Below are 14,567 nucleotides of genomic sequence, written 5' to 3' on the forward strand. Positions count from 1 at the left end.
ACTGGGACTCTGGGCCGCAGAGGGGGCAGCAGTGGAAGCTCTCAGGTGGGGACTCTGGGCCGCAGGGCCGGTGACAGCCCCTTCACGGCCCTGGCGCTGCACCTGAAGCCCCAAGCCTGCCGGGGGTGGGGAGTGGATTCTGACACACAGCTCAGCTGGGCCCCTCATGACCTTCCCTCTCCGGACCTTCCAGGGCCAAGGTGCTGCCCACACATGGAAACTTAGAAGTTTCCACCTTGTAGATGAAGAAGCCAACCCTGCATGGAAGGCAGGGTGGGAGGGAGGGCTGCTCGGGATTGAGCTCAGCCCTGGAGAAGGCCATCGGGCAAAACCCATGGCCACGGTGCAGCCTCACCTCCGGCTCCAGTGCAGGACACGTCCCTGTCCTCCATCCCTGCGCCGTGGGCCTGTGACCTCTGATCCCAGCCCAGTAGCCCAAGGCAGCCTGAGCTGCCTCTGCAGGGTAGGTGGGGCAGCTCTGGAATTCCTTGGTAGAATGCGGTAGGCTGGAGGTCACAGAGGCTGCTGTGACGTCACCACGCGGGGGCGCGAGATTCCTGGGAGTGAGGCTTCCCTGAAGAGGAAAGGATGGCGGATAACCAGAAGGCGCTGCGGCTGCAATGGACAGACACCGCCAACGTCAAGTATCTGAACATCCTGGTAGGGCCCCTCGCCTGGCTCACCCGTCCAAGCTGGTGTTCTGGGGCGGGCGGGGCACAGGAGGACGGGCTGGGCCCAGCAGGGCACTGGCTGCACTGAGGCCGCTCCTGTCTCCTGCAGAGGCCCACGCACGATCCCTACATCCGGCCCGAGGAGCAGGTGCTCATCAACCGCTGGGACATCATGAACAAAAACGTAGGCACCAGGCCTCGGCGGCAGGGGCCTCCTCCAGCTGTACGCGGGGACAGCAGCCCCCCATGCCCGCTGAACGCCCCCCAGGGCACTCTGCAATGACTCCGCCATGATGCGTTAGCACCCCCTGGGCAGTGCACCCCACAGGAGCCCCCATGTCAGAGTCACCCACAGAGACCCTTGCAGTGACCCACGTGGGTGCCTAGGTAGTGACCTCTCCCCTGAAGCCCCCATTCCATGAACCCCTCAGGCAGCTTCCCCTCTAGGGTGGACCTCCAAGGACGCCCACTCACTCAGAGCAGACGTCCAGGCAGAGGCCTCCTGTGTGACGCCTGCCTGAAGGGAGGTCCCCGCCCTCCCCCAGGACGCCTGGGACATGCAGGAGTTCATCACGCGCATGTACATCAAGCAGCTGCTGCGACACCCGGCCTTCCAGCTGGGGCTGGCCCTGCTGCTGGTGGTCAACGGCATCACCATTGCTCTGCGCACCAACTCCACCCTTGACCAGGTGGGACGCCAGCCTGACCTCTGCCCCCGATGATGCTCACAGGCGGGGGTGGGGCGCTCTTGTCTTGGGACCACGGACTCCCTGTCTGTCCGTCACGGCTGGTCGGATGCTCTTCAAGGGTCTGCCTGCTCTGACCTTCTAGGGATCTGGAGATCAAGGAAGACTTCACGGTGGAGGGGGCTCTGGAGCCTGGCTCTGAGGGGTGCCTTGGATTTTGAAGAAGGACAGGAGAAAAATGACACGAGCTGCAGCGGGGGGCCTTTTGGGAATGAGATCCAATTTTAAGCGGTGGTCATTAAAGGGAAAATGGCTCTGTGCCAGGCACCAAGGGCGCAGGGGCAGGGTGCCAAGTATACCAGGTATACCAGGCATACGCACAACCAACTGTGCTCCTGGCTCTGACACAAACCTGTGCTTTCAGAGGCCCGAGTGTCTCACAGAATGTGGGAGCATCTCGGGGGTCGGGGAGAAGCTTCCTCGGGAACACTTAAGCTGGGAGCAAACGATGAGCGGGCTTGGTCAGGCAGAGGGAGGAGGGGGAGGGCGCTTTGAGCAAAGGAAACAGCAGGCGACAGCTGTGTGTCCAAGCTGAAGTCCAGTATGGTTTTGGTCTTACTCTCAGCGTTTTAATTTCTTATACGGACTCTGAGTACTGTACATGTATTGTGCTCTTTCAAATCAGTATTTTTACAATGTCCAGCATGGTGGCAGAGGTGGCTGCCCGGTCAGGGCCAGATCACACGGGGCTTTGTTTTTTGTTTTGTTTTGTTTTGCTTTGTTATGTCAAGGAGGACAGCCTTTAACCTACGTCAGTAGGAAGCATTGGAGTGAAATGACTAGACGTGTGTTTTATAAAACTCACACGGGCTGCCGCAGTGTGGACCCTGAGAGGGAGGGAAGATGGACCAGGCCACCCTGTTGCAGAAGTTCAGGTGAACGTGACTGTGGGGCTTGGGCCAGGACGATGGCAGTGGGTGACTAGAGATCAGATGCACTTGGAAGCTCTCCAGGATTCAAATCCATGAGCCCTCCTGAGCAGCTTTCGTCCCAGCTAACACTGAGTGCGCACCTACTATGTGCCACCTTATTTAATTTGCCATTGTCTCATACCAGCAAAGAGAGGGAGAACGGGAGCCTAGGGTTCTGGCTGGTACACCTGTTGGAGGGGGTGGAGCTGGTGCTGTGTGTTGGGACGTGGGGACGTGGGGACATAGGGGGAAATGCAGGTTTGGGAGGACGCAGGGCCAGTTTGCATGCGCATTGTGTGGTGCTCGAGATGCCCGTGGAGGACCCATGAAGATGTCTGGAGAGGAGCTGGCGGTCACTGCATGTGAAGGGCTGCGGAGGGAGGGGGTACCTGCGGGGACACCTGCAGGGTGGGGGTAAAAGCACCCAGCAGCTCGGAGTGGATGCAGCCCCCATGGAGGGTGTTGAATGATGACTGTGGGAGGAGGGTTGGGAGCACCATGGAGCTCCTAGGAAAGCCCTCAAATGACAGCCTTCAAGTAAGGGGCGGAAAGGGAGAGGAGACCATCAGGGAAGGGCCAGCGCCCAGTGAGCATCAAGGGCATAGGCGGCCAGGCCGGACATGACCACACAAGGACAAGAAGCATCCCTTGGGGCCCACGCTCGTGCCCTGGACTAGAGCCAGCCTCCCTATGACGCGGGCAGCGGCTCAACTGCATGGGATCGCGGAGCACAGGGTGCGTGGGGACAGAACACAGCCCGTTAGTGGATCGTGAAGTGGATTCAGAGTGCACGTGTCTGCGTTTCTGTACGGAATGAAATAGGACTGTTAGGAGGAGGGAGGGGAAGGAAGGAGAGACAGAGAGAGAAACAAGGTGACGACGTAATGTGTATTTCATACTGGAGGTCCAGTCAAAACTACTGAAACCCTGGTGTGCGATCTTTGTCCACGAGGGCCTGTGAAGGTCAGACTGCTCTGGATTTTATCCTGCAGGCCACAGGGAGCCACAGAAGGCTTGTGGGTAGGGATGGAACTCTGACTTAGCTCTAGGTGCCCATGAAATGCACAAGGCAGGAGAATGTTTGTGGAGCTCTTTTTTTTTTTTTTTAAGATTTTATTTATTTACTTGAGAGGCAGAGTTATAGACAGACAGAGGCAGAGACAGAGAGAAAGGTCTTCCATCCACTGGTTCACTCCGGAAATGGCCTCAATGGCTGGAGCTGGGTTGATCCGAAGCCAGGAGACAGAAGCTTCTTCCAGGTCTCCCATGTGGGTGCAGGGGCCCAAGCACTTGGACTATCTTCTGCTGCTTTCCCAGGCGCATTAGCAGGGAGCTGGATTGGAAGTGGAGCAGCCAGGTCCCTAACTGGCACCCATATGTGGTGTTGGTGCTGCAGGCAGAGGCTTAGCCCACTATGCCACAGCACCGGCCTCACGAAGCTCTTTGATTGATAGTGAGGAAGGCCTCCTGCCTCCAGGGATGGTCACTGGAGCTGATGGCATAGAAATGGAAACTCTCCATTTTAGCAGGCAGGTGCCCAGGGTCCCTGGCAGTCCTTTGGGAATCTGGAGCAGGCTGGGAGCTCATAAATCTTAACCTCCCACTGGAGTTTGAGGAGCTCCAGCCAGCCCATCAGCAGGAGACACAGCCGTGGCCACTGTGGGCAGCAGGAGGCTCCCATGTGTGGCAGCCAGTCTTGAGGGGCTGCGATGGTAAATGGTTGGGGTAAAGAAAGAGACAAGGTGATTTTGGTGTGCAGCAGGTGAAGTTGGGAGCCGGGGCTGTTAGTGGGGATTGATGTTGGGCAGAGTGAGTTGGGTTTCGGACACAGGCTCCGTCCACCGATCTGCCCATCTAGTGTTCACATCCTGGACCCATGAGGCAGGACAATGCGCAGAGCGTGGTCAGGCTTGACCTGGGCAGGCCTTTGGTTAGGACAGCCAGAGAAGGACAGGTGGGGTTGGGGTCCGCCAGGCTCAGGGACCAGGCCTTCTCCTCCCCATCCTGGAACCTGTGCTGCCTCTGCCCCCAGTCCCTCTCCCAGATACCCCTGCTCTAAAGGCTTGGGGCTGGGGGTTGTCATCGACAATGATGCTTCTCCACTAGCGGGGGCAGGCGGGCACCTCTGGATGTCCTCGTCTATCAGATGGGAAGGAAAGCCCATCGGCAGGACAGTGGTGATGGCGACACGCAAGGAGGATGGCCGCACTCAGCACGGTGCCCTGCGCGTGCGCCACAAGCAGACAGTTTAGAACAGTGGGCAGCTGGGCCCTCTGTCCCCGGCCGGGCCCAGGCCCTGACTGATGTCGCTGCCCCTCTCTTTTTCTCTGTCTTCCATGTAGAAACACTATGAGTTGTTCTCTACCATAGATGACGTTGTGCTGACCATCCTTTTCTGTGAGGTTCTCCTCGGCTGGTTCAATGGCTTCTGGATATTTTGGAAGGTGAGATCCTGGGCCTTCCCTGCCATTGCCCCTAAGGGTCCCTGCGCTCTACACCCCATCTTGTCCTTTGCCCTTGAACTTCTGGCATGCATACAGGTGGAACTTACTACTGCCAGGATACAGGGTTGTGTCTGTAGACAGGCAGACGTGTAGTTTAGACTGAGTGTAAAAGGCAGGAAGAATTCTGTTTACTAGGCTGCCCAATACATTTAGGAAGTTTTTTCTATTAAAAATCCTTTTTTTTTTTTTTTAAGATTTAATGTAGATAGGCATCCCTATTGGTCAAAACCTTATTGAAAGGCACACTCAGAATTCCTACTGATGGCCGGTGCCACAGCTCAATAGGCTAATCCTCTGCCTGCAGCGCTGGCACACCGGGTTCTAGTCCTGGTCAGAGCGCCAGATTCTGTCCCAGTTGCTCCTTTTCCTGTCCAGCTCTCTGCTGTGGCCCGGGAGTGCAGTGGAGGATGGCCCAAGTGCTTGGGCCCTGCACCCCATGGGAGACCTTGAGAAGCACCTGGCTCCTGGCTTTGGATCAGCACAGTATGCTGGCTTCAGCGGCCATTGGGAGGTGAACCAAAGGCAAAGGAAGACCTTTCTCTCTCTCTCTCTCTCTCTCTCTCTCTCACTGTCCACTCTGCCTGTCAAAAAAAAAATAATAATAATTCCTGCTTCCACTCCTCCCCCTCATCCCCTTTCCCCCACCCCCACCATCTCTAGGTAGCCTTTTTATAGCTCTTGTTTAGACAAGAGTTATTTTTATAATCACCGGCAGATATAGATATATTTTTAGTTCTCCCTTTCCCAACAGTAGCATGCTATAAACATCTTCTGCCTTGGCGTCTGTCCCTCCTTAACGGATCTTGGTGATCTTTCCACGTCAGGACATAAAAATCTTTCTCGTTTTTCTTTTTGTGGCTGCAGAGTGTAGTGCGTTGAACGGCTGTGCCATGATTTATTCCACCTGCCTGTGACCCACGGACACTCTGGCTATGTTCAACCTTATACAGCTGTCATTTAAAATTTGTTAATTCATTTTATTATTTTAATTGAAAGAGGAAAGAGGGAAAATCAATTTTCTGACAACCGCCTCGTTCCCCAAATGCCCACAATAATCAGGGCTGAGCCAGGCCAAAACCAGGAGCCCAGAACTTTGTTCAGTCTCCAATTCAGGTGGCAGGGGCCCAAGTATCTGAGCCATCACCTGTGCATCAGCAGGAAGCTGGATCAGATGCAGAATAGCTGGGACTGGAAGCAGGCACTCCGATGTGGGACATGGGCATCAGAAAGGGCATCGAAACTGCCGTACAGATGCCTCACTCCAAATGTCGTCTTTGTATCTGGGGCACAGCATCTATGGCTCAGATGGGGACCTCACTAGTGAAAGGTTCATACGCAGGCGCTTCCTCCCCATTTGGGTATGAGTAAGTGCTTGTTGGACAAATGGCTTACCAAATTTGTCTCCCTGGTACCCCGAGGGCTATTTTGCTTCAGAACTGGCCACTGAAGCAGTGCCCCTTGATGTTCTGCTTAGCGTTTATGTCAGGTTATTAATTGTAGTGCATGTCACACACAAGCAGGAACACCAAGTGTTTCCAGGTCACCTAATTATAGGGCAAGGCTGTTTCAACAGTTTGCCAGCCAAAGTGGACCTCCACTTAGGGACTAGCTGTGACGACGTGAGGGTCTTTGCTGTGCTTGCTCATTAACATGTGTATGGAAAGAGAGTGCCATGTGTTCTGTGGCATGCCTGGGGGCACCAGGGGGACAGCAGTGGGTGGCCCTGTTCTGAGAGGACCATGGAGCCCCCTATCCTTGGAGTGTGGGGAGGGAGACTGAGGAAGCCCCCAGGGACTGGGCCTGACAGACCCTGCTGGGGCTGGCCCACCCCCAGGATGGCTGGAACATTCTCAACTTCCTTATCGTCTTTATCTTGCTCTTGGGGTTCTTCATTGAAGAACTCAATGCCAACGCTATCACCTACACCCTCAGGTGAGCTGGGAGCTCTGGAGAGAAGCAGGGAACCAGTCTGGAACCTGGGGCTGAGATGGGGGCGTCACTACCAGCTGGGGGCCAGCTCTGCTTCTCTGGGCAGCAGGCGGGGCAGGGAGGAGGATGGGGTCCGGGAGGGGATGAGGGACCCCCCTGAGAGGCTGTGCCACAGGGCACTCCGTCTGCTGCACGTGTGCATGGCGGTGGAGCCCCTGGCCCGGATCATCCGTGTCATCCTGCAGTCGGTGCCCGACTTGGCCAATATCATGGCCCTCATCCTCTTCTTCATGCTGGTCAGTACCCTCGCCCACCCCAGCCATTTCCCTGACCTGAGCAGGGTCCCTGGGTCCCTGGGCGTGGAGGGGGCTTACAGGATAAGCCTGTGGGTGGGAATCCTTTGGAAGCTTTCATTTGCATGACACTTGCATGTCCTGTCTCCCAAGGCCCTTGGGTGAAGTCAGGGCGGAGCTGTGGTCTCTCTGGCAGGTGTTCTCGGTGTTTGGCGTCACGCTCTTTGGTTCGTTCGTGCCTAAGCATTTCCAGAACATGCAGGTTGCCCTGTATACCCTCTTCATCTGCATCACCCAGGATGGCTGGCTGGACATCTACAGTGACTTCCAGTGAGTGCTCCCCAGGCTGCCAGGGCCTCTCTTGGCCTGGCTAGGAAGGAAAGGAGAGGGAAGGGGGGACTGGGGATGGGGAGGCTCTCAATAAGAGTGGGGGGCCCCAGGGGTGGGGCCGAGGACAGCCTAGCAGGTGGGAGTTGCCCAGGGAAATGGGGAAAGGGAAACCCCTGGGGCCGCGGCTGGGGCCTGTGGGCTTGAGGTATCTGAAGCTTTGTTGCCCTTGGACACTGCTCAAAGTCACACCCTGACCCTGTTCACGGAGATGCCTCCCAGTGCTCTCCAGGCTGGGCTTGGGCAGGGGGAAGGTGTCGGGTGGTGCCCAAGGTTACCTTACAGCCCCGGGCCGGCACGGACCTCCCTGCACTTCAGGTCTCACTTCATTCATTCTTGGGCCCACTCACCGCCCAAAGTCATTTTTGTGTCCTGTTCATTTCCATGAAGTCCAAGTCTTGTTTCTTTCTAGTCTGCTCCAGGGAGCGACTGATTTTTCTTTATCCCTTTCTGGGAGAGCAAAAGCCCGCAGGTAAAGGGCTTCTGCAGACTTTATTGATTCCGATGTTGGCGGTGGGAGGGAAAAGCACAGAGCTCTGTGCTCTCCCACACTAATCCTATGACCTTGGGCAAGTTGCTTTCTCTTCTCAGCCTCAGATTCCTTGTCTGTAAGTTGGGGATCCCAATACATTATCAGCTAAGCCATGGATTGCTATGAGAATCCACAGAGAAAGTCTATATAAAGATATTATTGGGGGGTACTTTATGGGACATTTACAAAAGTGCTGACAGTGAATAACTCAAAGCATATGGGATTTTTGCTTGTAGATTTTTCTATTGATCTTTCTTCAATGAGCCTTGAGTAATTATTTTAAAATATTTATTTTTATTTATTTGAAAGAAATACAGAGAGAGGTAGAGACAGAGAAAGAGAGAGGAAGAGAGAGAGAAGTCTTCCATCCATTGATTCACCCCCCCAAATGGCTGCAATGGCTGGAGCTGAGCCGATCCAAAGCCAGGAGCCAGGAGCTTCTTCCGGGTCTCCCATGTGGGTGCAGGGGCCCAAGGATTTGGGCCACCCTCTGCTGCTTTCCCAGGCCATACCAGGGAGCTGGATGGGAAGTGGAGCAGCCAGGCCTCAAACGTGCCCACATGGGATTCTGGTGCTGCAGGTCGGGGCTTTAAACCTTTGTGCTGCAGTGCCAGCCCCTTGAGTAATTTTTATAAGAAAACCATGAGGAGTCCAGTGAGGAGAGTGAACTTGATACCGCCGATGTACATACAAATCCCTGCCATACAGGGTTGGTTTGAGAATTGGCCACTCTCTGGCAGCATAGCAGGTGCCCAGGAGAGAGCAGCTGCTGGGACGATTAGGAAGTGGGAATTGGAGCCATGCGGGAGCAGGGAGGGCAGCAGGCGGAGGGCGCGGTGGGCCTTGTGATGATCCCCCCATCTCACAGATGAGGAAACTGAGGCTGGAAGGGGGGGGTGATGGGACCCCTGCCTCCCTCTACAGGATGGAGAAGAGGGAGTATGCAATGGAGGTTGGGGGCGCCATCTATTTTGCCATCTTCATCACCATGGGTGCCTTCATTGGCATCAACCTGTTCGTCGTCGTGGTGACCACCAATCTGGAGCAAATGATGAAGGCAGGAGAGCAGGGACAGCAGCGTCAAATAACCTTTAGTGAGGTATGTGGGCTGGGGTGGGGTGTATGTGGGCGTGCACATGTGTGTTCAAGCCTCAGTTTCATCCTCTGTACAATGGGAACAGTGAAAGTGCGAACCTCACAGGGCTGCTAGGAGGGTTATATGGGTACATGAACGGGGCCTGGCAGAGTGAGCGCTTAGAGGAGTGTGAGCTACAGTGTTGCCCACTCAGGGGCAGCACTGCCATACTTGCGAGAGGGTCGAGGGCCAGGGCACGATGTGGGAGCAGGCAGGGCTTTAGAAGTCGCGAGGTGGGATGTGTCGGGGTGAGGGGGTGACTAAGTTTTGAAAAGGATGGAAATTCTCAGGGTGGGGAGCGGGAGGCCTCTACATACACAGTTGGACTTCTGCGGCTAGATGCAGTCAAGGGCAGGAGAACACAGAGAGAGGCGAGCTCCCCGAAGTCAGGCAGGGGGGCTGGGGCGGGGCCTGAGCCTTGTGTCCCCTCTCACTCCCCGACTCCAGCCCGGCGCGGAGGAGGAAGACGAGAGCACAGAGCTGCAGCTGGTGCACTGCGCAGTTGCCCGCCAGGAGACATCGGGTCTCCCCCAGGAGCCGCTGGTGGGGGGCCCGCTGTTCAACCTCTCAGAAAACACCTGTGACAATTTCTGCTTGGTGCTCGAGGCGATCCAGGAGAACCTGATGCAGTACAAGGAGATCCGAGACGAGCTCAACACGTACGGGGCGGGGTGGGGCTGGGAGCTCCCGGGGGTTCCCCAAGTCCCGAAAGGCAGTCAGGGCGGTGCCTCCCCTCCTTCAGGACCCCCACCAGGCGGTGAAGTGACTTGTCCAGGGCCGCCCCCCTCCCCCGGGCAGGCTGGCGGAGGAGCGGGAATCCAGACCTCAGGGTCCCTCCCACCTCACGGGAGGGCCTCAGGTCTGCCCAGGGAAGAGGTGGGAGGGACACACTGCCGCTGCGCCCCCAGGATCGTGGAGGAGGTGCGTTCCATTCGCTTCAACCAGGAGCAGGAGGAGGAGCTGATGCATAGACACCTGTCCCTGAGCCTGTCGTTTGAGACTGGGTCCTCCATGGACATCCGCGAGGTGGCTCATCAGCAAGACTTGGTCACTGCGCTGGTGAACCGCGAACGGGTGCGCCTTCCCCACTGCTCACCCTGCCGCTCCAGCCCCCACCCCAGCCTCTGGCCCATTTGTCTACCCCGAGGCCTCCCTCCCCGATGAACGCCTACCCACCAGCCCACCCCTTCACCCTCACTGTCCACTTGGTTTAGGTCCCACCCTTTCCTTCTCCTAGAGGCCCCGCCCCTCCAGGTAGGCTCCGCCCCTCCTCCTTGCAAACGTGCGTGTTCTGTCTTAGTGGTAGTCGCTAGGACCTCTGTGGGGCGAGGACTCCTGGATCCCATCCGTCTAGGCTCTAGGGAGAGAAGAAAGCACATACATTGTTGGTTTCTTTCTCTGCCTTCCATACCTGACTGAGGAGGAATGACCTGGAGCCTTATGCAGGTCCCCAGGCTGGGCTCCCGAGCTCAGAACCCATTCCTAAGCAGGCTGGAGTTAGATCTGTGAAGGACTTCCCTGGGGACCTGGAGAGGGTGGCTGTGGAGGCCGGAGGCAGGGAGTAAGGATCATGTGTCCCGTCAGGGCAGGGGAATTGACAAGGAGTCTTCTTGGTTTGCAGGTCCATGAGTCAACCACAAATGTGCTCCTGAACAAACAAAAGAGCAGCCGCTGAGAGCATGATGGGAGTCAAGGGCCTGCACACACACACACACACACCAGCTGCTCGCTGCATCTTCTGGCCCCCTAGAGTGACCTGGCACAGCCTGGCCCAAGCCCCTCCCCACCCTTACACCTGGGGAGAGGCTAGGGGCTCTGAAGGTGGCAGCATCGGCAGGGCTTGGGCTTGTGGGCAGCAGGTCCAGAGGAGCCAGGATGGAGAAGGGTGCTGGGTGAGAGTGTGAGCCCTGGCTCCAGAACAGGCACAGAAGAGGTTGCGGGCCAAGGCAGAGAGGATTTGGCCCAAGGATGCGTGTCCCTGGGTCCCTGCTCCAGCCCACAGTTGGGTGGGCCTGAGTGGGCCCAAGCACCAAGAAGAGAAAGGGAGGCCAGTGAGGCCAAGCATATTTACAATAAAGTTTTGTGTTGGAATCAGTCAGTCAGTCTGTCTGGTGGATCTCCAGCTCTGGGGGGTTAGTTGCTCCAGGTTTGATGGGGGAAACAGATCTCACTCCTCAAAGCCTGCATGTTTGATGGGAGTCACCGACTGCTCTCTTAAGCTTCCAGTTGAATGGGAGAGAAGCTTAATGGCAGAACTATAATCCCCACCCAGAGGGCTCTAAAATTTGGAAGAGAGAGTCTGGTTCTCATGGTTGGGAGCCCTGTCTGATGGAGGCAGCCCTCCCCTCTCCCTCCCTGTCTGAGGGTAGAGGCAGGTCCTCAGTCTGGGGAGCTTTTGTCTGACATAGTCAACGTTGATCCCAAGCAAGGGCAGTTCCCTCCTTGGGAAATGGAGCTGGATTGGCTGAATGTGGGTCCCTGCAGGATTCCTGGAGGAGGGGAACACTGAAATGTGCTGCAGGAAAGCAGGAGGATTTTGTGAGTCAGGAGATGGAGTGATGTTGAAGTTGATTTGTTCTGAGAGGAGGAGCGTGGTTGGGGCAAGAGGCGCAGAGTCACCACACAGACCCAGGGAGGGAGTCGGGTGAAAGCAGGCCTGAGGCAAGCAGCCTATAGACTCATTTATTTCAGTTGGTACAGCAGCTTATATAGCCAAGGCAGCCAATCCGGTCAAAGGGCAGTCTATGCCCTAACCAATCACACCCTGTTGCCAGGCAATTTCCAAAGCCATCCAATCACAGCCTGTTGCCAGGCAGTTTCTGTTGCCAGTGGCCATCTTGGCATGGCCTTCTTATTCCACCACAGAGCCTGTGAATTCTACTCGGGACTTTTACACCTAAAACTCTTTAAAAAAAAAAAAAAGACTTATTTTATTATTTGAAAGGCAGAGTTACAGAGACAGAGGGAGAGAGAACTTCCATCTACTGGTTCACTCCCCAAAGGGCTGGGCCAGACCAAAGCCAAGAGCCAGGGGCTTCTTCCAAGTCTCCCACTTGGATGCTTGGGCCTGAGGACCTGGACAATCTGCCACTGCTTTCCCAGGCACATTAGCAGGGAGCTGGATCAGAAGTGGAGCAGCTGGGACTCAAACCAGTGCCCATACGGGATGTCAGTGCTGCAGGCGGTGCTTAACTCACTATGCCACAATGCCGGCCCTACACCAAAAGACTCTTGAGAGCCTCAGCAAGTTCCTGAACCTGGCAAGGGAGTCTGAGAAAATGTGACAGCTGTGAACAATAGAAAACACTGCCTCAGAGGACTGGAGATATGGATCATAATCCTTGGGTGAGTCACTGGGCCCCATTTTTCCCATTTGGGACACCTGCCTCCTATGTTGGAATACCTGGTTGGAATCCTGACTGCATTCTCCATTCTAGCTTCCTGCTAATGCACACCCTGGAAGGAAGCAGTCAATGACTCAAATGCCTGCCACCCATGTGGGAGAGCAGGAGTGAGTTCCTGGTTCCTGGCTTCAGCCTGGCCCAGCCCTGGCTGTTGGAGTATTTGTGGAGTGAACCTGTGGATGGAAGATCTCTTTGTCTCTCTGCATTTCAAATAAAATAAAATAATAAAATTGAATTAATTTTTAAACATGGTTAGCCCTAAGCCCAGGAGGTGGGCAATCAAAGGGATCAGCCCTTTCCCAAGACGCAGGTCCCCTGGCAATGGATTGGGGAAGGCTGGAAGGCCCAGAGTCTTGTCCTGCTGTTCAGCAATGGCCGTGGGGATGGTCCCTGGGTAGAATGGGAGTCTCAGCTTCAGAGGTCTGCAGGGAGGGAGTCTGGACAACTGGGGACAGGCGTTGTGCTCAGCAGACAGAGAAGAGGTGGCACTGGGACCGGCACTGCCTCATTGTCTTAGAGCTGCTGTCTGTTCCCCCATTTGGACCAGGACTCCTTCCCAGCATCTGCAGGACCATGCACAGGCACGGACCCGGGCAGCCACTGGTTTCTGCGGTGGCTGTGTCTGCTCCTTCTTGGGGATGGAGCCCTTCATCTTCCCAATAGTCTCCACAGAGATCCTTCCCATCCATTGTTCTCTGAGGGCACTCACAGCCCCTCTTCTGGTTGGCCAGAAAGGGGAGGAAGGTTGTGAGGACCAGTCAGTGCCTCCAGGAAGATCTAACAACGTAAGCACGAGCACATTGGCTACCCACGATTGTCAGAACGACTTGGGCACCCACGGATCTGTAAGTAGAAGCACCACAGGGTAACCTCCAAGGGGCTCTGTCCTTGCCCATGCACCTCTCCCAGGGCGCTGTCATTATCTGTCCACTCCTTCTTGTCTGTCATCTCACCTGACACCCCCTTTCCTTCTGACTTCCCATCTGGGGCAGGCTGATAGCGCAGGATTTCAGCAGACTGGCTCCTAAGCTGGCCCAGGGGGCCCAAGCCCTGCTGCCCTCCCCTGCCCTAGTCCAGCAAGGGGCAACCATAAGCCCCCATGCCTCACTGAGCCTGAGTTAGGAGAACAACCCTGGGTTCTGGGGCCCTAGGGGAGTCTGGTGGGGGACTGTGGGAGATGGCAGGGAATTGTGTGTGTCTCATCACTCCTGTGAGCCCATGCCTTTTGCCAGGGACAGGAGCATCCTCAGCAAACATCTAGGAAGTTAATACCAGTTTTAGTGAGAAGAGCAGAAGGAAATAATCATTACAAATGTTCTATTAGCACGTTTATCAGCATGTTCTACTCATTGAGCACCTACTATGTCCTAAGCATAATACTGACACAGTAGTCCTCATGACCATCAGTGAAGTGGGTGCTATTCTTTTTTTTTTTTTTAAGATTTATTTATTTATTTGAAAGAGTTACAGAGAGGCAGAAGCAGAGAGAGAGGGAAGTCTTCACTCCCCAAGTGTCTGCAATGGACGGAACTGAGCCAATCTGAAGCCAGTAGCAAGGAGCTTCTTTTGGATCTCCCACGTGGATGCAGGGGCCCAAGGACCTGGGCCATCTTCCATTGCTTTCCCAGTTCATAGCAGAGAGCTGGATCAGAAGTAGAGCAGCCAGGACTCGAACTGGCACCCATATGGGATGCTGGCACTGCAGGTGGCAGCTTTACCCGCTATGATACAGTGCTGGCCCCAGCGGGTGCTTTTCTTATCCTTGTTCTGTCATCAAGGAAACTGAGACCTCGAGAGCTGAAGTGATTTCCATGTCTCTGCCCCACCCACACCTGCCATGTGTCTCATGACAAAGCTGGGGTTCTCTCTCGGCTCTGACTTCAAAGCCAAGGTTACTGTGTTGCTTCTAACGAGAGTTGCTGTGGATGGGAAACCTCACCATAATGCAGATGTCAATTCTCACCAAATCTGTGATTGCAGCACATAATGGTACACTTCTGATCAAAATCCCAACAGGGTCTTTGTAGAACTTGATAAGCTGACTGTGATCTATGT

At 55.4% G+C, this 14,567-nt stretch overlaps 1 protein-coding gene across 1 annotated transcript; it reads left to right on the top strand.

Annotated features, from left to right (window-relative positions):
* Positions 1-588: 588 nt before the first annotated feature.
* On the top strand, positions 589-10,783 carry CATSPER4 (cation channel sperm associated 4). Its single transcript, XM_062190047.1, has 11 exons — positions 589-660; positions 781-855; positions 1,217-1,360; positions 4,671-4,772; positions 6,667-6,764; positions 6,937-7,057; positions 7,251-7,384; positions 8,898-9,072; positions 9,556-9,767; positions 10,017-10,182; positions 10,730-10,783. The coding sequence occupies exons 1-11, from the start codon at positions 589-591 to the stop codon at positions 10,781-10,783; spliced, it is 1,353 nt and encodes a 450-aa protein (XP_062046031.1).
* The last annotated feature ends 3,784 nt before the right edge of the window (positions 10,784-14,567 follow it).

Source organism: Lepus europaeus, chromosome 5, assembly GCF_033115175.1.
Source record: "Lepus europaeus isolate LE1 chromosome 5, mLepTim1.pri, whole genome shotgun sequence".
NCBI lineage: Eukaryota > Metazoa > Chordata > Mammalia > Lagomorpha > Leporidae > Lepus > Lepus europaeus.